This window comes from Mus caroli, unplaced genomic scaffold (genome assembly GCF_978045245.1).
Source record: "Mus caroli unplaced genomic scaffold, Mus_caroli_1 scaffold_14, whole genome shotgun sequence".
In the NCBI taxonomy this organism is placed as follows: domain Eukaryota; kingdom Metazoa; phylum Chordata; class Mammalia; order Rodentia; family Muridae; genus Mus; species Mus caroli.
In genome coordinates, this window is record NW_028227269.1 from 98929974 (window position 1) to 98951437 (window position 21464).

The 21464-nt window shown below is 48.5% G+C and overlaps 2 protein-coding genes across 7 annotated transcripts in view; one reads left to right on the forward strand and one right to left on the reverse strand.

The window, feature by feature from the left end:
- The window catches only part of Dglucy (D-glutamate cyclase), a 95022-nt gene extending 86816 nt beyond the window's left edge, over positions 1–8206 (forward strand). For all 3 annotated transcript variants that reach the window (XM_021178971.3, XM_021178972.3, XM_029484363.2), the window contains 2 exons: positions 2140–2291; positions 7255–8206. In XM_021178971.3, coding sequence (XP_021034630.1) covers positions 2140–2291; positions 7255–7404 — 302 coding nt within the window. In that variant the 3' untranslated portion in view covers positions 7405–8206. The remainder of the gene's footprint in view (positions 1–2139; positions 2292–7254) is intronic.
- Positions 8207–9072: 866 nt separating this feature from the next.
- Positions 9073–21464, reverse strand: part of Gpr68 (G protein-coupled receptor 68) — a 35766-nt gene continuing 23374 nt past the window's right edge. For 3 of the 4 annotated variants that reach the window (XM_029484365.2, XM_029484364.2, XM_021179486.3), the window contains exon 2: positions 12603–15322. In XM_029484365.2, coding sequence (XP_029340225.1) covers positions 14096–15223 — 1128 coding nt within the window. In that variant the 5' untranslated portion in view covers positions 15224–15322 and the 3' untranslated portion in view covers positions 12603–14095. Of the gene's footprint in view, positions 10178–12602; positions 15323–21464 lie in introns of those variants that run through there. The other variant, XM_029484366.1, reaches the window with a different exon arrangement.

The following is a 21464-nucleotide window of genomic DNA, read 5'->3' on the forward strand; positions in this document are numbered from 1 at the left end:
CTCTGTAATAAAACAGCCTTCCCCTGTGGCTGTTGAAGCAAGGTAATTAAATCCAATATGAGCTTTCAGGAACCCTCACAGTCAGTCAGAGACTATGATGAGCAACCCGGGGCTCAACATTGGAATCAAAAGAGGAGGAGGCAGTCTTAGAGACCAAGACCTCAGGCCAGCCCATAGGCTCTGACATGGTTGAGGTGCATAGCATCAGAACTGAACTGGATTGGAGCACACTCGGGTTAGGTATCTGCTGCTACAAAACTGTGAGATTCCTGGCAGAGAGAGACCCCCACACCCTCAGTGGTCACATCACCCTCTCTGTAGCTGGTGTGAGAACAGGGAAGGATCCATCTGTTTTTTTTTTGTTTTTTTTTTTTTAAGATTTATTTATTTATTATATGTAAGTACACTGTAGCTGTCTTCAGACACTCCAGAAGAGGGCGCCAGATCTCGTTACGGATGGTTGTGAGCCACCATGTGGTTGCTGGGATTTGAACTCTGGACCTTCGGAAGAGCAGTCGGGTGCTCTTACCCACTGAGCCATCTCACCAGCCCCCCATCTGGTTTTTTAATAATATATTCATGTCACGTAGATTTTAACACAATTAAAAAAACTTTAAAAAAAATCATTTTTTTAAAAGAAAAAGGAATGTAAGCCCTGAAGGGAATAGCTTGAATTACATCATATGTCTACAACTCACCCACTGTGTGACCTTTACCCTTCCGTGTCTGTTTCTGAGCTGCTCGCATGTAGACAATGATGCTTTGCCTCGTTGGTTTGCTTTAAGGACTCCAGGAGCTAAGACACACAAGACATCTGCAGCAGGATGGCAGACTAGATTATTCAACCAAAGCAAGAATCTCTTTTCCCTTGAGTGTTCTGTTGATGACGCAGCCCCCACGATTTGTATAGCAGTGACAAGCCAGCTGATGACAGCTGTAAGACATGACCAGAGACAGACATCTACCAGTTTCAGAGATTCGAGTATAACTATGATATGGTCGTCTTCCTTGGCCGTGTTTGGCTGTGTCCCTTTGTACTCCCTGGGGGTTGTGTTTGTACCTTTGCTTACCTGGCTCCTCCCACTGCACAGCTCCACTCTCTCTCCAGTTGAATTCTACCCAGATCATAAAATTCACATTCAATGACTCTTTTCTGTGACTTTTCCCTGAACCAAACAGGGTAACTGGTCTCTCTTCTAGTGACCCCATGATCCTTTGCAAGCATCTCATTGATGATCGTCTAACCCTGAGACTGGCTATGTGCACACCTCTCTCCTCCATCTGATGATCCTCTTCCTTTAAAAGAGATAGTTATCTATTTGTGTGTGCATCTGTGCGAGCGAGTGTGTGTGTGTGTGTGTGTGTGTGTGTGTGTAAGTCAGAGGATAACTTGCAGGAATCAGTTCTCTCCTTCCACTGTGTAGGTCCTGGGGCCTGAACGTGGGTCACCAAGCTTGACAGCCAGAGTTTTTACCCACTGAGCTGTCTTATCCCCCTCTCTTCCTTAATGATGCAGCGCCTAGAGCTTAACAGCCCCCATCAGTCTTTGACAGGACTGAGAACTCAAACAGGTGTCAGAGAATAGACGAAATAGACTCTGCTGTGGGAAATGAGCCCTGGGACCTGGCTGGCAGACTAGGGAGGTCGGTCTGAGGGTGAGTTAGGGATGGTCTTCTGCACAGAGAAGTGGCAAGCCTCAATTGACAGACTGTCTGCTCTATGCCTCAGGGGACAGGGTTCTGTGTAGCCTAGGGGTTGAGAGCAGCCCTTGGGCAGTGCTTTCATGTTGGGAATTCTGGAATGGCTTTCTGTGAGAAGTTGGCTGTATCTTTTCCTCTAACAGTCATTAACATGGGACAGCCCTAATAGCTTCAAGCAATGGCTCTCAATCTTTAGCTTGAATCAAGTATGCCTACAGGGCTCCCTAAAAAAAATCATCCACACCCCAGCAATCTTGCAGAAATTCTGATCTAGGAGGTCTGGGCTGAGGCCCAAGAACTTGCAGCAAGTCCCTAGGTCATCCGGTGCCTGCTCTTTCTGCCAGTGCTCTGAGGTGACACCGGTTGCTTAGAGGCAGACCAGTGGAGCCCAGGATCTTTACAGTTCTGTGATGGAACTTTTTTTCCTTTTGCATTCTAGGTGTTTCTAACTGGGGAGGCTATGCCCTGGCCTGTGCACTGTATATTCTGAACTCATGTCAAGTCCATGAGCGCTACCTGAGGAGGGCAACTGGACCTTCCAGGGGAGCTGGGGAACAGAGCTGGATCCAGGCCCTGCCATCTGTCACTAAGGTAATACACTCCAGCAAGCCGCTGGCCAAGATACAACTTCCTTGCTGAATGAGAACTAATCAGGCCTGAGTGCTCCAAGCCACAACCACCATGTTATCCAAAGCTAGCCTAGAGGGAATGTCTCCCTGCAGGGCCAGGCTGAGCCACAGATTCAGACAATCCTTGGATCTACCTCAGGTCTTATGTAAGACTTGTTCAGCGAGATCCTTTCCTTTCTAGTTTGACTTTCTGCAACTTGCTTTTCCCTCTCAGAGACTGAGTCTTTGTAAAGTGTCATCTTATGACAGTCAGCACTGTCATAAGAAAGAAACGCTTGATCCATGGAAGCCAGCATCCAGGTTCTTGGTCAGGAGTGGGGGTGAGAGTCCTTACTGTCCTGGTCACACAAGTGACAACTCAGTCAAGGTACTAAAACACCTGGGGTATCACACATGCCGAAAGTGTGGGAGCAGATCAGGTGGGAAAAGAGTTCCGTGAGGGTAAATTAGAAGGAATCTAACAGATTCGGAGGAGGTGGGGGAATGAATTCCAGGTGGGAAGAATGTGAGTAAGGTTTCAGTTTGACCTCAGCTGTATAATATTGCTCCTAACTGGAGGGTTGTAGGCACAGGTGTGATGAGTGTCAGGGAGGACTCCTGAGCCTGAGATCGCCAGGAGAGGCCCCAAATTCTAGACCCATCCAGGACAGAGGACAGGCAGCAGCCCTTGAATCTCTAACTTAAGTGAAATGTCAGGGGGAAGCGCAAGGAACAAGCCAGCCCTGAGCTCCGCTCTGAGCCTCAATAATATGGGGATGGCTGGAGGGGCTCTCCCTCTCCCGGGCCCTCAGGGGAGGGCCGTATCTCCTGGAGCCGTCCTGTTCACCCACACTGATTTCCAACCCCAAACCCCTCCCCTGTGGGTGCTTCTTGAATGGGTGAGACATGTTCTACCCTGAGAAGCAGCTGATGGTCCAGACTTACAGGACATAGATGAAGGATTAGCCTCTTGTTAGGTAGTCCTGTGGAGAATCTGAAGCACAGGAAGTTGGTCCAGAGCCCTGACTAGTGTATTAGTTACTCTTCTGTTGCTGTGATTAAATAAACAAGCAAACAAACAAACAGACAAACAAACGAAACCATGACCAAGTAACTTCCAGAGGAAGACATTTGCCTTGGCTCCCAGTTCCAGAGAGAACAGCCCATCATGGCAGGGGAGCTGCAGGCACGGTGGGCTGGAGCAGGCAGCTGAGAACTCACGTCCTAAATCACAAGCGTGAAGAAGAGAAAACAAACTGGAAGTTGCATGTTCGACTCACAGTGCCCATCTTCCTGGCACCTGGCTTGGGAGGCCTAAGGCTGCCCCAACGAGTGCAATTCCAGACCAGTTCGCTGAGGTGTAGACACCTGGACACCTGCTGGTTACTAACTGGGTCCGTTTCTAGGACTGTGTATTAGTTTAACAAGGGACAGAAAATTGAGATGTCTCTCAGCCAGCCAAAGGCTGGTGCTCTGACCCCCCCCCCCCATTGCAGAAATCCCCCATATTTAGAGGGCCTTATAGCTGCTTTTCTTTTTCTTCATGATGTTTTATGCAGTCCCTCTGGCCTCTTTCCTGGTGAATTTGGAACCTCTCTGGCTTGGTATTATTCTTTCCATAGAGGGAGCTGGTGGGCTCTAGGTGGTAAGTCTTGCCAAGACCACCAATAAGAGACAGAGCTAAAATAGGAGTTAGAGTCTCTCTGATCCAGACTTGGGGCTTGCCTCGGGTGGCTGAGAAGTGTCTGAGCTCCTGAGAATGCTGAGGGCTGCGGGAGAGGTGGGTGTGAGACCCAAGTGACATTCTCATGGGGGAAATGGTCTAGTCTTCCCTGGGTGACCCAGAGGGCTAGCTGTTCTTTCTTTTTGCTTCCTGGATTTGAACTGGAAAACACGGGAAGGGGGGCACCCTCCCCCATGACTCCTGATTCACACAGACACAAAGTGTGAACCCGCCCAGCCAATGCCCACAGCCCCACACTCAGCCTCCAGGGATGGAAACATTCTCCTCTTGGCATGGATACCCACCCTTTCAGAAATGTATTAACAATGCCCTGTTCTCGAGGAGGAAATGGGAAGGCATGTTTTCAAAGCAGAGCCACATTTGCTGAACCCCTCCTGGGGGCCAGACCCAGGCTTGTTCTGGGAAACAATGAGCAGTCAGATGGGGCCCCTGGAGAAGGAGCCTGGGCAGGGAACACAGTGACGCAGGAGCCCAGATGGAAGTTCCCCCGGCTCTACCACCCCCTCAGTGTGGGCTGAAATCCTGGCTCAAGCAAACCTTGCCTCAACTTCCACTTCCTAAGTTCCTAGACCTATAGGTACTCCCAGCTTCCAAACTTACTTTTATTTTTAAAAAGAAAATCTAATTTGCTTTTAAAAAATCATTTTCCAGAGACATCAGCCCACCATGATCCAGAGTGAATGAGTAGGTCACCTCACACACTCTGTCTCTAAGCCCAGAAGTTGCCCTGTGGCCTCTTTCCCCATCCACCTTGACTCCATCCTCAAGGCCTGCCTACTACGCCTCACTTCAGTCCTCCTTCCACTCTCCTGTCTCACTGACGGCCGCAGCAGCCTGGGCAGGACTGCAGCCTTCAGCTCTGCTCCAGCCCCGGAGGAGCTACCCCCTCCACTTGGTCTTGTAGAACATGGTGTGGTCTTTCCTGGAAATTCGCTGGGAGCGGCAGTTGGCATATTTGGTCCCTCTGGGTCTTAGAGGCTGGAACGTCAGCCAGTTCCTGACCTATTAGCTGTTCATACTCACCCTGAGGACTCCACAACTCCCTCCATGTCCCAAAAGAATGAGAAGATTAAGGACAGGCCCTGTAGTACCACAAACATTGCCTTGTAAAGAGAGCATATGTGTAGTGGAGAAGAGGAGTGGGAGATTCCAGCCCAAACAAAGGGTGGTAGATGCCTGTCTGGGTTGGAGAACCCCTGCCAGGAGCTCTTGACAAGGACTTGTGTGGAAATGTGCTTGGATCCCTCCCCCTTTCACAGGGGGAGCATCTGCCTTCGCCTGGGAGCAGAACAGAGAGGCCGTCCCAGGGCCAAGAGAAAAGTGTCTGGGCATCATTTATTCATGTGTGTACATGTCTGGGATACACTTGCACGTGCACTCACATATGTGTAGAGACAAGAGGCTGATGTCAAACGTCTTCCTCAATCACTCCCCTCTTATTTTCTGAGACAGGGTTTCTCACTAAATCTGGTGCTCACCAGTTAGGCTAGAATGGTTTGCCAGCAAATCCCAGGGTTGCCCCATCTCTGCCTTTCCAGCTTTTACATGAGTGCTGCGAACTAGGGTCTTGCAGTCATGTGGCAGGCATTTTACTCCCTGAGCCAGCTCCCCAGCTCCTCATCACTGTTATGTGAAGCTTTGGATGAGTGCCCGCAAGGCCTTTGCTTGGCTTATTCCTCGGCTTTAATGCCCTCTGATAGTTGTTGCCCTGTATCTTAGTCAGTGTAGGCTGCTGTAACAAAATACCATAGGCCAGGAGGACCAAACAGCTCATTCTTCGTTCTTCCAGTTCTAGAAGCAGGGAAGTCCAACCCTGAAGGCAGGGCAGAGTCAGTGCCTTGGTGGATGCGCTCTTCCTGGGTTAAAGATGGCTGGCCTCTCACTGGCCATGGCCTCTGTTTCAGTTCCTGCTTCCAGGTTCCTGCCTTGAGTTCCTGTCCTGAGACTTTCTTTAGTGATGGTGTGTGACCTAAGAGTTATAAGCTGAAACAACCCTTTTTCTCTGTCACACTGCTTTTTAGTCATGGTGTTTATCACAGCGGTAGAAATCAAACTAGTGCCCACCCCTCAAGAGGCTGACAGCGGGACCTCGGGAGGGGCCTCCTGCCACAGTCAGATGCATGAGAGCTCATCCCTGGCTTGGCTGGGGGCTGGATTACATCTCTGGTATGTGTTAGGACCATACAGGTCTCTATTGGGGCATGAAATATGGTCATGGGAAGGTAAGTGCCCGAAGAAACAGCCGATCTGTTTAAACGCTTTGCTTTTGTTTGAGACAGGACCAGCCCCCTCCCCCTTACCCAGTAAGCAAGTCAGAGAGCAAGCTCTGGCCTTTCCTCACTGTACTGACAACCAGCATCCTTCCTACTGTGTGCCAAGTCTTCCTACTGTGTGCCAAGGGCCATGCTGGATGCTCTACTTCCAGTGTCTCATTTAATCCTCACTATAGCTTCTGAAAGCCATATCCTCACCAGGGTCACCAATGACCCCAGATGATAGATGGGGTCTCCAAGACATAGAGAGAAGTTAAGACTTCTCACTCTGTAGGCCAGGCTGTCTTGGAGCTCATTATACAACCCAGGCTGGTCTCAAACTGACTATAATCCTCCTGCCTCAGCCCCTCAAGTACTGAGATGACAGGCATGAACTATCACATCCAGCTCTTGATTTTAATTTTCATAAGGTGCTTTCCAGTGAGTTCATGCCTTATCTCAAATTTTACTTGTTAAAAAAGGACACATTCCTGGGTGTGGTGCCATATGCCTTTAAGCCTAGCACTTGAAAGGCAGAGGCAGGTGGATCTCTAAGAGTGTGAGGCCAGCCTGGTCTAAATATTGAGTTCCAGGACCACTAGGGCTACAGAGGCTCTGTTTTAAAAAGGAGGAGGGAGAAAGGAAGGAAGGAAGGAAGGAAGGAAGGAAGGAAGGAAGGAAGGAAGGAAGGAAGAAGAAAGAAGAAAGAAAGAGGGGAAGAAGAAAGAAAGGAAGAAAGGAAGAAAGAAAGAAAGAAAGAAAGAAAGAAAGAAAGAAAGAAAGAAGAAAGAAAAGAGAAAGAAAGACGGGAAGGAAGAAAGAAAGAGAAAGAGACAGAGAGAAACAGAGATCTCTAGCCCAAAGCTTCTTTTCTACAGATATTTATGCATTCTGTCCTCCCTCTCCCCACATGTCTTCTGTCTCCTCCTCATCTCTGTATTTCCTCCCAGGAAGAAAAGATGTTGGGCATCCTGGTAGAGAAGCAAGTGCGCAGTGGTGTCTCGGGCATCGTGGGCATGGAAGTGGATGGGCTGCCTTTCCATGACGTTCATGCTGAGATGATCCGGAAGCTGGTGGGTGCCACCACAGTGCACATGTGACCAGCTGTGCTGTTTGTGTGCCCAGTCCCTTGCCCGATGCCAGCCTTCGTCTAGGTAGGAGTTCCAGGGGCATTGCTCTTCCTGCCCTTCATCCTGGCTTCTTCTGGCCACCCTGTGCTCTGCTCTGGGAATCTTTCTGCCTCTCAGTTAAGAGAGGAGTCTGAAACAGTTAACTGTAGAGCAGAGCCTAAGGGCAGTGGTGGTGCACACCTTTAATCCCAGCACTCAGGAGGCAGAGGCAGAGGCAGCTGGATCTCTGAGTTTGAGGCCAGCCTGGTCTACAGAGTGAGTTCTAGGGCAACCAAGGCATCACTGTGACCTGGGCTAATCGAGAAAGGGTAGAGAGCCCACACGTGGAGTGTTGGCTGAAACACTGGGGTTCATACTCACCACCACCAGCAAAACAGTTATATCTTTGAAATGTTTTTCCCCCATACAGTCATAATTTACTGTTTGATGGGGTTCCTCCAGCCATGACATCCCACTGTCCCTCACCCCCATTCACCCCTGACATTTCTTACACACACTTTCCATCAGCTCACTCCTACACCTAGCCAGACTCTTTCCCCGTTTTGAGGGGGAAGGAAGCCATATTTACCAGTATTGCCCAAAGGTGAGTCAGACCTCCCCAGGGCTCAGGCAGATGAGCTCGCCCTGATCTTTCACATCCTCCAACCCTACATTTCTCAACAAAACCAGAAACTGAGCCACTGACCAGGCCCTATTACACATTTATTCCTGACATCATGGTGACATTTCATGTGGGATCTGAGCCTACTAAAAGTTGTTTCATGTCTTTACACGTGTGTGTCTGGTATGGTTCTTTAAGGGGCCTTCATTGTGAAAAAGGAACACATGGTATAGATTTTACACTCCAATAAAGTATAAGTGTAAAGAGAAAAGTCTTTAGTATGAACCTCCAGTGTCTGCTATTTGCTATTCTGGCCAGGATTCACACCTGCAGGGTTCACACTTTCAGGGTCCATGCTTGTTCCGTGGAAGACACTCAAAATGGGGGCCAGTCCTCCACTCGAGACCTCACAACTCAGCAAACACACCTTGGCTCAGAAGCCTCACTGCCCAGGTCTCTTTGAGTTATCATTTTTGTTCAGTACAAATTCCACACCAGGAGGAACTCTGATAAAGAGGATATCTTGACAATTAAAAAAAAAAGATGACTACAATACTATTGACATCGTGGAAAAGCTGCCAACAATCTTATGATTCATGTTTCAAAGGAGATATTCATAGATTTGGCTTTTGGCATAGTAATAGCAGTCATTCTACTTCAGCACTGAACAAACTGAGGAGTAACGGTGTTACAAGTTATGCTTGCAGTGGGAAGAAATGTATGGGGAGATGGCTGAGCCATTTAAGAAAAAGGCTAAGACCCAGTTAAGATCAGAGAAGGCAGGTTCTGAAGGCAGGTTCTCAGCTTACGCTGAGGCTGAGGTACAAAGGAGTGGAGGGGACCCCTTCCCGAGCGTCCATCCCAGGGGCTGCTGGTGCTCCGCCTTCCAGGACCTGGTTTTAAAACTTTCCACTTCACATTGTGATTCCCACACAAACCTTGTTCTAGCCTTGTCTGTTCTCAGGAGAAATGTCTGTGTTCATGTCTGTGGTGGCTACCACCTCCAGAAATCAGTGACAAGAACAAGAGATGGCCTGCAGGTGAACTGTGGTTCACCCAGGGTGAGAGCTAGCTTGGTTCCAGCCATTGCTGGGCAAATGGAATCTGTGGGCTTTTCAGGATGCTGTGGAGAGAGAGCCTAGGAAATAGTACATACAGTCGGTACTCATAGGCAAGCTGATGACTTGGCTTACTGAGGTAGCATGCTCTTTACAAGTGTGCCAGCTCCTTATCCCTGGATGTCCTGGGCACAACTGACATTCTGTTGCTCAGCTAGGAAAGATATCTCTCTGAGGTCACCTCTTGCTTCCCACTGTCTGCCAACCCCAAGTTGGCTCAGCCCATTGTATCTGCTACTTCCTAACCATTATACATGGCTTCTGCTGGCTTCTTCTTGAAGTTCATTGCTCTCAATGCAGGATGGAGAATGCTTGGCTTATTAGCAAATTGTATGTTCTCTACATTTATGATGTGATGTGCTTCCTGGAAGTATAGAAGCAGAGAAATGTGGTCCTTAAGGTAAAGTAGACGACATTATGTAGGTTCTGATCCAGGTGTCACATTTGAAGAAGCAGATTTTGTTGGGATCGAATGGCAGCTTAAGAGCTAAGCAGAGGTGATTTGAACTGTCAATCAGATTGGCCAGATATTCACCAATTTTACCTTTCCTTGTCTTGTCACCTAGAAAAACTACATTTCCCAGCCTCTCTTGTAGCTGGGGCCCACGTGACCAGGGTCAGGTTAATAGAGTATGAGTAATGAGGCTATCAAACACTTCCACCCTGGGCCATAATTGCATGTGGCATTCTTTTTACACTTCTCCTACCTTTGTAGATGGACAGGGGGAATCCCACGATTATGGAACTGCTACTGGAAGATCCTGGGGTATCACTTTATGATGGCCAGATGATGCTTGGGAAATTGGAGTTCCTTCTTAGGGTTCTTAGTCTTATTGATAAAGTAATTTAAGAATGGACTCAAATGGGAACCTGAGGATGAAAGGAGCTTCAAAGGAAACTCCATGGCAGGACATCTGTAAATCTCAGCAGGTGCCCAGAGGGGAAAATGGACAAGACAAGGGGAAAATGAGTAAGGACGAAGCCAAAAGTACCAGGGGAGAAATGCTTAGGTTGTGGTCAGCATCTGCAAGAAAGAGAGAGAGAGAAAAGAAAACGGGTAAGCTGTCTCTTTCTGAGACAGGACACAGAAGGGCGGGCAGAGCCAGTTGAACCTCAGGGCTGCCCTTACAGACTGTACTACGAGACAGGAATTACAGGAAGGATAAAGGACGGTATTGCAGTAAATGGATAATTTTGTGGTTATCTTTTTAGCAAGGGTTAAGATGGGCACATCTTCCTAGGAGAGGTCCCATCTTCCTGAACTTGGCAGCTGAATTAGCTCTTCAGGGACGAGAGAGTGGAGCGTCTCAACCATTCTTTACAGTAACAGAATTGGTCCACAGGAGGATTTTGAATTGCTGTCATCACTTTCCAAACAGTGTGTGTGTGTGTGTGTGTGTGTGTGTGTGTGTGTGTGTGTGTGTATGTGTGTGCATGTTTAAGTGTGGGTATGGACACACAAGTATAGAGAGCAGAAATTGGCACTGAATGCCTCCCCTAATGGTTCTCTACTTCCTTTTTTGAGCAAGGGTCTTTCTCTGCACCTGGAGCTCACTGATTCAGTTAGACAGGCTGGCTGGAAAACCCCCAGGATCTGTCTCTACCTCTCCAGACCTGGCATTACAGGTGTAAGCATCAGAGCCTGGCTGGGTTGTTGTTATTGTTGTTTGTTTTTGAGGGTTTCTTAGTTTGTTGTTATTTTGAGACTCACTATGTAGCTCTGACTATCCTGGAATTACTATGTAGACCAGGTTGGCCTCAAACTCACAAAGATTTATCTGCCTCTGTCTCCTGAGTGCTGGCTTTCTTTATTTTTTTTCAAATGTGGGTTCTAGAAATTGAACTCAGTTTCCATGCTTACACAGAAAGCACTTTCCCAATTAAGCCTCCATCTTAGACCCTTTTCATTGGACATCTTAGAAACATAAACGTATATCAGCCACTTATGTTTGTCATTTTCATTATGATTTGGGGCTAGGGATTGACCCCCCCCCCTGGGCTAACCATGAGATATTCCCTTGCTCCCCTTGTTTTACAGCATTGTGATGTGACTTGCTTGTTGCTCTAATTGCATCCAGTTTTGCTAATCTGAGTTGGAAGAATTATCATTGAGAAGTGTCTTCAAACAACAGTCCCCAGAGGGTTACATCACATCAGAGACAGCAGATAAAGTGATTCTTCATTGGGGTTCTTAGAATTTAAGATACGCCTGGAATGGCTTGTCTGCACAGTAGTGACTTAGTTGCCACTACTAGTGGACCCAGAAGAGGTTCTTTGCAGTGAGGAATTTGGGTCTTGTGACCTCTCTGGAATACTCCAGCACAGACAGTGAATATCTCATACACTGCTGTTCCTAAGATAGTTGCTAACTGAAAGAGAATGGAATTGAGATCTTTCCATTCCCACCAGAGCCCTGGACACTGAGACCAGATGAATTCCAGGAATGGAGACTCCATCCCTAGATGCATAAAGCAGTTGGGTCAGCTTCTGGCTTTCTCTAGAACACAAGCTGGTGGGAAGCAACAGATGGAGATGTGCTCTGTGCTGAGGCTCTCTCCTACTCTCTTCGGGCCAACCCACAGTCCAGTGTGTGTAAACAGGAAGATGAGTCCTTGTATTACTAAGCAACACTGGGGAGTAAAAAAGGAATTTTAATGGCTTCTGTCACCTTCAGTCCAAACCAGATGGACGTTTGCTCCCAGTCCTTCTCTTAGGAGAGAAAGCAGGATTAATCCTTAATAATATTCTTGCTTAGTCTGTTTGGAAGAAAGAGCTATTCTTCCATAACACTCCAAAACTCCAGGAGCCTGATCCATAGAGGGATTAAGTGGTCAAAATTAAATTTATGCTTCAATAGGATGTGGGCAATCCTTAGTGATAAACACAGAGTCTGATGCTGTTGAGAGGATGCCCCGGCAGACAGAGGTTGTCAACAAGCAAGGTGGGCGGCTGCAAGCAAAACCAGTTGGTTCTGGGGAAATGCCAGAGATGAGTGAAACAGGCTCTTCTTCTGGTCTGATGGGGGCTCACCCTTGCGGGGGGTGGGGTCGGGGTTGGGGAGATACTCAATATGCAGAGTCCCATGTGGTCAAAGACAGAGGGAGTCTTGTTCGCTAAACTACAGGGCTGGGTGTTGTCCTTAAAAGTCCCAGGGTGGATCTACAACAACACCTGCACAGATGCATCCAGGGTAGCTTTGCAACATGCTGCATGAATGTATGGGCTTTGCAACATGCTGCACGGTTGTATGGGCTTTGCCATGAGGCAGAAGAGAAAACCCTACTGTCCTTGTGGCTTGAGCTTAACCACTTGTTAGGCACTCAAATGCAACCCCCATCTTGCCCTTGGATCTTTCTATTTGGGGTCTTTCAAGGACACATGGGATCTTCCTGGTGTGGGCAGAGTCTCTACCTATAAGGACTGCACACACTCTGCTATGATTGGCTACTTTGTTTTATTTGCAGACTGAAGTCACTACATAAACCCACCTCACAGTCCAACACAGGGATACTTGGCATAAGAGAGAAGACAATACAAAAATACAGCACTCCTTAGTAAGGGGAGCGGGGCTTAGCTTGCTCCAGTCCAAGCCAGTGAGAATCCAGAATTACAGGTCAAACGGGGAAATACTGTGAGATGAAGAGGCACAGAACACTTAGCTATCACCATTGGCCTGTAAGGACAGAGGCTGGGGAAGGTGTAGGTCTTTCTGGCATGCAGCCATCTCTGCCAACTCTCCTATGCCAAAATGCAGCTTGAGCCAAACCTGTGGTCACGAGACATGATTTGTGTGTGTGTGTGTGTGTGTGTGTGTGTGTGTGTGGTTAGTTCATTGTACTTAGGAATTCTGGGAAACTGTCACGGTCACACTACTCTCAAAAGCTGCTGGATGCTCTATGGTGCGTGGGGGGGAGAAGGGTCAGAATTACTGACAATAGATACATGATCCTAGTGTCAATGTCTTGGCATACAGTTGCCATGGACACCCTGCCATTTTTTATATTCTCCCTCTTTCTTCTCCCTTAGGCTCTCAGGTCTGACACTTAGACTAAACGGACACAAAAAGCTAATTAGGGCTGGGCAGTGGTGGCGCATGCCTTTAATCCTAACACTTGGGAGGCAGAGGCAAGCGGATTTCTGAGTTCGAGGCCAGCCTGGTCTACAGAGTGAGTTCCAGGAGAGCCAGGGCTACACAAAGAAACTCTGTGTGCCAGGAACTTGGCTAAGGACGCAGCTTTAGGCCTAAGTCTTCTTATTAAGCTTTAGTACGATGTTTTGAAGGGCCCCTGACATCTCTCTAGGGATCCCTGGGGTTTATTTGCCATCAGCCCTTGGGGGTGGGGCCCGGTTCCATAAGTTCTGTAAAGTGAGATATGTCTGATGCTGGGGCTTCTTCCCTGACTGCCTCTCTGCTGTTCTCCCTAGCCACCAACCCCGCCCCTGTTCTTCACCTTAACCAGTCCTCTGGCCTAGACTAGTTTAGAGGCAAGCTCAAATACTGATGGTGGCTATACAACTTCCTGTGTCACACAAGACCATAGCACACTTGGGCTGGTATCATCTGTGACAACAGGGGCACTGGAAGGCTTGGCAGGTGACCACACAGGGTTCTACCCTCCTCTCCACACCCCAGGCCTGCTGCTCTTTGCAAATCTCCTGGAAGTGACGATGCCGACTCCCTCCCATCTGCAGCCTAGGTGGCCACCGAGAACATGGGAGGAGACAGGGCTTATTCACACACTCAGCAGTGCCCAGGCTCAGGACACAGAGCAGGTTTCCAGGGGCCAGAGGGACCTGGCTGTGGCCCAAACCATGGTTCCTTCCTGAGGAGAGAGGCACCCGTACATGGTAAAGTGGGAGACAGCCACCATGCAAGCTCCCGACCACAAGGCCTGTTGGTGAAAGCTCAGGGCCTAACTTAGCCTCATTCACGTGACTCAAGCTAGGCCAACCCCACAGTGGAGGGCCCTCCCACTCCCAGTGAGCTAGGGGTCTGGAAGGCTGAGTGAAGTTTGGTTAACAATTCAGGTTCCTCGCCCTGGGCCCCACTTTTCCCAGAGGCCTCAGGGGCACCCAGTGGGTAGGCTTCCCTGGCCCTGCTTGTCCTAGAGCAGGTAAGGACAGCTAGGCAGGCTCCTCGGAGGCGGGCTAGGTCCCTGTGAGTGGTCTCACTGACAAAGCAGTACAGCACCGGGTCAGCTACACAGTTGAAGCTGGTGAGGAGGAGGGAGAAGTGATAGACGTTGAAGATGCTCTTAGCAAACTCACAGTTTCTCTCCCAGAGGCTGCGTACCAGCAGCAGCACGTGGTAGGGCAGAAAGCAAGCCAAGAAGATGACCACGGTGCTGAGCACCAGCCGCTGAATCTGGTCCTTGCGGCTCTTCTGTGTGCCGTGGCTGCGGCGCACGGCCCGGAGGATGCCCTGGTAGGAGGCCAGCAGCAGGCAGATGGGGAAGAGAAAGCCCACCAGGAAGCGGTAGTAGTTGATGCTACGCTGCCAGGCCTGGATAGGGTAATGCTCAAAGCAGACTCGGTGCTGGTCCTCGTCCTCAATGACCTCCTTGTGATTGAGGAAATAGATGCTGGTCAGCAGCTCCTTGGCCCAGATGAGCACACTGACGCCCACGGCTGCCTTCAGGGTGCGGAACTGGTGGAAGCGGAAGGGGTGGGCCACAGCCAGGTAGCGGTCGATGGAGATGCAGCAGAGGAAGCCCACGCTGATGTAAATGTTCTCGTAGAGGAGGATGCCACACACCTGGCAGGATAGGTCACCATGGGACCAGTCGTCGTGCTGAAGCACGTACTGCAGCCAGAAGGGAAGTGAACAGATATAGAACAGGTCTGCAATGGTCAGGTTACACAGGTACACCCCCAGCTCATTCCGGGCCTTGATCTGCAAGTACCCGAAGTAGAGGGACAGGCAGTTGGCTGGGAAGCCCACCACCAGCACGGTCACATAGACCACTGGGGCTAGTGTCTGGTGGATGGTGTGGTCGATGGGGCAAGATAGTGAGGAGTTTTCTGTAGTGATGTTCCCCATCTTTGGGCCAGAAGGAGCCTTACTCCTCATGGGCTTGGAGATGGAGCCAATCTCTCTCTTGCCATCTTGTTTATAGAAGGTGATGCAAATATATCAGGATCTAGGCATCACTGGTGGTAGGCGGACCCCCTAGAAGTAAAGGTGGAAAAGACTTTGAATAATCACAGCCACCGTTTATGTGACACCTGTCATTGTCAGGCACTGTTCTAGATGCTATATTCATTTAGACTCTGGACCAGGCCGGGCAGTGGTGGCGCACGCCTTTAATCCCAGAACTTGGTAGGCAGAGGCAGGCGGATCTCTGAGTTCAAGGCAAGCCTGGTCTACAGAGTGAGTTCCAGGGCAGCTAGGACTACACAGAGAAACTGTGTCTTGAAAAACCAAAGGAGGAGGAGAAAGAAGAAGAAGAAGAAGAGGAAGAGGAGGAGGAGGAGGAAGGAGAAAGAAGGAGAAAAGGAGAAGGAGGAGAAGACGGAAAGAAAAAAAAGAAGCTGGACCAAGCAACTCCAGTGCAATGGAACGAGACATTCCAAAACACCAAGGTGCAGCTTATGGCTCCCTGTCTCTGCCTTCCCTTATTTATCTCCTCGTTCCCTTATTTATTTTACTAGCCCCCTGGTACAAGCAATGGAGGTAAGGAGGAGATCCTGGCTCTCCAAAGGAGACTGGAGGCAAGAACATTTTAAACCTGAACACAGTGTAAGGGCTTTGTCATCTTACACAGCAGTAACAATCATAGGACTGTACAAACTAGGCCAACCAATGAGGCCACAGCCATTCCAGGGACTTCTCCCCAGGGCATCAGAAGAAAAAAATGCCCTGCTCTGCATCCTTCTGTGCTTTGGCCAGGAATAAAGGATAGTTTCTCATCATAGGGCCCGGCCTGAGTTCCTGGGTTACCTCTCTCATCTCCTCAATGGATCTTGGGCTAGGTTCTGGGACTAGAGATCAAAACAATTGATTGTCAAGCCAAGGCCAGGCACTTGTGTAAGTTTGTGAGTCAGTAACCTTTTCTGAGCCTCAATTTCCTCATCTGGAACTTGAGGATTAAAAACACCTTCCCTGGAGCTGGAGAGATGGCTCAGTGGTTAAGAGCACCGACTGCTCTTCCAGACGTCCCGAGTTCAAATCCCAGCAACCACATGGTGGCTCACAACCATCCGTAATGGGATCTGATGCCCTCTTCTGCTGTGTCTGAAGACAGCTACAGTGTACTCACATACACAAAGTAAGTAAATGAATGAATAAATAAATAAAGAAATCTGAAAACCCACACCCCCCCCCTTTTGGTCGGTATCAGGAGGGTGCTAGATGGGAAGCTGCACGATAACCCCTGTCAGGGGCCAAGGGGTGAGCTGTAATTTTTAGCAGGGGCAAAAGGAAGACTCAGAGATGCTCAGCTTCTTCACCAAATGAGTGAGCCATTTACCGCATTGAGAATTTAACAAAGGGAACTCCAGGCCACAATCATATCTAAGGGTAGAGTAGACTGGTTTGTTGTCGGTGTGTTTGATAAATTAACCGATCAAAACAGGAGAGGCTTGAACCGTTCTGCTGATTTAACCCCTCTCTCTCAGCTGAAATAAATCTCGCTGGATCAGCACTTTCTGGTTTCTCTTTTTAGTCTTTATTACTATTATTATTTTCAAACAGTTTTTTTTTTCTCACTGTGTACCATGGACTGGGGTGTCAAACTCGCAAGCCTCCTTAGGGCTCCTCAGTGCTGGGGTGACAGCACGCGTCGTCTGCCCTGACAAAGTGGCATTTTAAAGGCTTTTTTGGCATTATACTCCTTGAAGAAGCCCTTTTAGGTTGTTCAGTATTTGCCAACTGTCTCCTGATTAAATTTACTGCCACAGGTCTCCTGGATGTTCATGCTGACGTCATCTGGAAGGTGACATGTCACTGTGACTTTTCAGATTTTTTTTCCCTCACTCTACCCCTAGCCAAGAACTGATTTTTTTCCTTCCCCTGTAGAACCTACAATCTACCTGACTAAGGAATCTAAATTTAAGCTGTTGTGTGATGCCTACAAGCCAATAGTGACCTTTGTTCCAGAGGGGAACACCCCCCCCCCAAGAAACCATGACCAAGTCTCAGCTGATCACAAGGCTCCATGTTCCTGTAGTTCTCTCCTGCACCAAGTCTTGTCCTCCACCCCAACACCCCAGCTCTCCTCTCCTCTACCACCTCCCGACCTCTGGCCTTGGTGCCTGCCCACCTGTCTGGCATGGGCCTGAGTGGGAAGGCTGGATAGGGGTAGGTAGAGGTAGAGATGAGGCAAAGAAGAGAGCTAGGGTAGAAGGTGGACCACCAGGGCAGAGATGGGAGGAGGAGCTGGCCCAGGCCATGAGAAGAGACCCAGAGAAATCTGCACCCCTCAGTTCCAGTCCCAAGGTGCCTAAGGACTAACACAGTGAGTTTCTCTTTAGTCATTCTCAGCCTTGTAGATAACTATGCATAGTCACCTGCTCTGACCTGTGGTTCCACATCCCTGATCTCAGCCACCCAAGGTTAACTGTGATTGAGAGAAAAAAAGGATAGGTGAGCATAGCACACTAAGGAATTTTGAACTTAAGAAACTAAGCCAGGCAGTTTCAGTGCCATCTTGAAGTACAGAGCAAGAGCCAGTCACTTAAACAATGATAAACAAATACCACCAACCACATATGTTACACACACACACACACACACATATTTATAGGTAGTGGAACATATCCACACATCTGTAATCTCAATAATTAGAGGTGGAGGCAGGAGGATTGCTGAGAGCTCAAGACCAGCCTGGGCCTAGAAACTGGTATCAGCTCTCCAACCTTGCCTGCCACCCCCACCTTGAGGACACAGGACTTGCCTTCTGTCCTCAGATAGTAAAATTCTGTCTCAAAACAAAATGACATTTTGAAAGGAAAAAAACATATTCACATAAATTCATTGCAGTATACTGTTGTAATTATTCTACTTTATTACTAGTTGTTGCTCATATCCTCCTATGTCTAATATACAAATTAAACTATCGTGTGTATAGGTTCATACATGTTTGATAACTCATGGTGTAAATAGAGGTCAGTTCTACACATCTGTGGTTTTCGGCATCTGCTGGGGGTGTTGGATGTGTGCCCTTAGGATAAGGTAGACCACAGTGTAATCACTTTTCCTGGATAAAGGGACCAGAATTCTCCTTAGTTTTTAAATGAGCAGGGGATGGGTCTGGTCCAAAGCCACCCTTTCTGTCACCTGGATTCCAACTCCCTCTAACTCATGCAAGAAGCCCAGCCCCCTCTTCCACGCAAGCTCTTCCCTCCTCTCATCCCAACCAACTTCTTTCCTCAAAGAAGCACCTCCAGATCCCCTCCGCCCTCCGCCCCAGCTCTGCTCTCCACCTCATCTCTGCCTCTACTCAACCCCATCCCAGACCTCCCACCCAGGCCCACGCCAGTCATCGCCAGCCTCCGGAGAAGCATCCCTTGCTCTACACACTTGGAAGCAGCCTTTCTCACACCTAGACTAAAATCCAAGCACCCTTGCCGGATCCACGAGGCCCACAAACTGGTATCAGCTCCCCAACCTTGCCCGCCACCCAGGCACAGGACTTGCCTTCTGTCCTCAGTCCCTGCACCTGGATCTTGCCTAGTCACTCCTTCCCAAAGTTTGACTCACTATGGCACCGCCCACCACAGTACCTGCTCCTTCTCTTCTAGAGATATGGTAACTGTCATTTCCTGGAAAGACCTTCCCTGGCACTCACCTTGACTCCCCTGCCCTTGCAGTGTGGACTGTTTAGGGGCTTCTTAGAAGACTAGGAAGGGTCATTTCTTGTTTTTTTTTTTCAGGTAAGAAAAGTGGGGTTCAAAAGGGGAGACTTGGACCAGTGAGATGGCTCAACTTGCAAAGGCAAGCATGACGACCTGAGTTTAAGCCCCTTGGCCCAAATGGTGGAAGGAGAGACTGGAGTCCCACAGTTATCCTCTGACCTTCACACACATGCCATACAAATGTTAGTATCAGAGTTCAGATACCCCAGAGCACATGTGAATGACAGGTGAGCCTGGCAAACCACCTGTAATTCTAGTCTTGAATAGCAGAGATAGAAAGTGCCAAGAACAAGCAGGCCAGCCATTTCAGGAATCCCTGTGTTGGATTTAGAGGAAGATGGCTGGAGATGACTCCTAGCACCAATGTTGGGGCTCCACACGCAGATAGCACACACATGAACACACAGAGAGACATACATACACACATGCACACAGCTACACACATGCATACACACACATGAAGATATGAACATACAGAGACACATACACAGACATGCACACATATGCATACATAAATACACACACAGAGACATGCACACACACATGCAAACATAAATACACACACACACACACACCACATGAAATTGGAGAGAAAAGAGGGTGGGGAGCACAGGCTTCAGGATCCCACAGACCAGAGCAGACAAAGCCTCCGTCTTGAAACATGTCCTGTCAGGTCTTGGAAATTCCCTGATAGTCACCAGGCCCCACTCTGTTGTTTACTAGTGGTGAGTGTATGGACGTGTGGGGTAGGGTGGGGTGAGGTTTATAGCTTCCTTTTTCCTACGCCAGCAGTAAGCCACTTCTTGCAACCAAAGTCAGAAATGTTCAAGCCTGCGTAGCCAAGAAGCAGCACCGACTACAGTTAGGCTGAGGCACCTCCCACGTTCACTTTGGATCAAAAAGAACAACAGTTCTTGAACTGTCTGCATTGGAATCCACCGGAGGTTTTAAAACATTGCAGAGACTCCTATTCCAGAGTTTCCAAACTGGCCGAGTCTGAGAAAGGTACTTTAAAAACTTCCATCTCACACAAGCTCCTAGGAGATGCAGGAGATGCAGGAGATGCAGGAGATGCAGGTTTGCTGGACCATGCACGGGTCACACCTTTTGAGTAGTGAGGCACCAGAAGAAGCATCTAGAAGGTCATGGGCTCAGATTCTGAGCAAAGCCTCCTTTCATGAGTCCCTGAAGCAGGGAGCAGAGGTACTTGGAAGGCACTTAAAACCCAGCGGGAACTTTGGGCAGAACAAGGGCACAGGTCCTGGACATTTCTAGGCTGCTTCTGCTTCTTCCAGTGGCCCTCATGGGTAGTGACTGCGAGTGTCTCTGTGAGTATTCCTTTAGCTTGCAAAATGTTTGCTATATTAAGGTTCCACTCTGTACTCTGGCTCCACCTTTACAACCCTGTTTGTTGTTTGGTTTCTCTCTCTCTCTTTCTTTCTTTCTTTCTTTCTTTCTTTCTTTCTTTCTTTCTTTCTTTCTTTCTTTCTTTCCTTCCTTCCTTCCTTCCTTCCTTCCTTCCTTCCTTCCTTCCTTCCTTCCTTCCTTCCTTCTTTCTTTTTAGACATAAGGTCCAAAGAGACAGTTTGCCCAACAGTCCAGTACCTCCAGGATTCCTGGAGCAGGTATTTGTGAAACATGCAGTGTTCACAGGCCAGGCTACATGCATGGGAGACTTAAATAAAATGAGAAGGAGCTCCCACCCCCAGCGAATCTCCACGCCCAGAAGTCAGGAAGGCCACACACACTAATCACTGCCAAGAGAGGCAGTGTCTGGTGGATGCAAGGGTGTCTCCTCACCCCTGTCATATTCAGTGTCTGCTCACTCTTGTTATTCCAGGCATGCTTTCCATGATTCTAATCCCATTGCACACTGATGGCTCCCGTTGCTCTCCCAAGGCTGGAGGCTGCACAAACCACTCCTGCCGCGCCACAGGACATGCTCAGTGGGGTCCAGACTTGGTACAACATTTTGTCCACTAACATGTCCTTAGAAAAGATGTCCCCCCTTGCCCAGTTATTCACCATAAATGGGTGGTCTTTGGCTTTCTCCATCATCTTTCACTTAAGTAAATTGCCAACTTGTAGAATTTTCAACTAAGTGTTTGAAAGTATCTCTCTTTTCTTCCTTTCTCTCACCAGGCTTGATCAAGACTTCTTTCCTGAAGTCAGTGCAACTGCCTTAAGTCAGGCTCATGTCTACAATTTACCACCTAAAAGCCATTTTCCAAACCACAAATCTAATCAAGTAAAAAAAAAAAAAAAAAAACAAAAAAACAAAAAAACTGGCTGTTCAATCACTCACTCACTCACTCACTCACTCACTCACTCACTCATCTATCCCCTATCATCCCACACCCATTATCCACCCATCTGTCTACCCACTCATCCACCCACCCATCCATCCATCCATCCATCCATCTGTCATGTATACATCCAACAATCATTCATCTCTA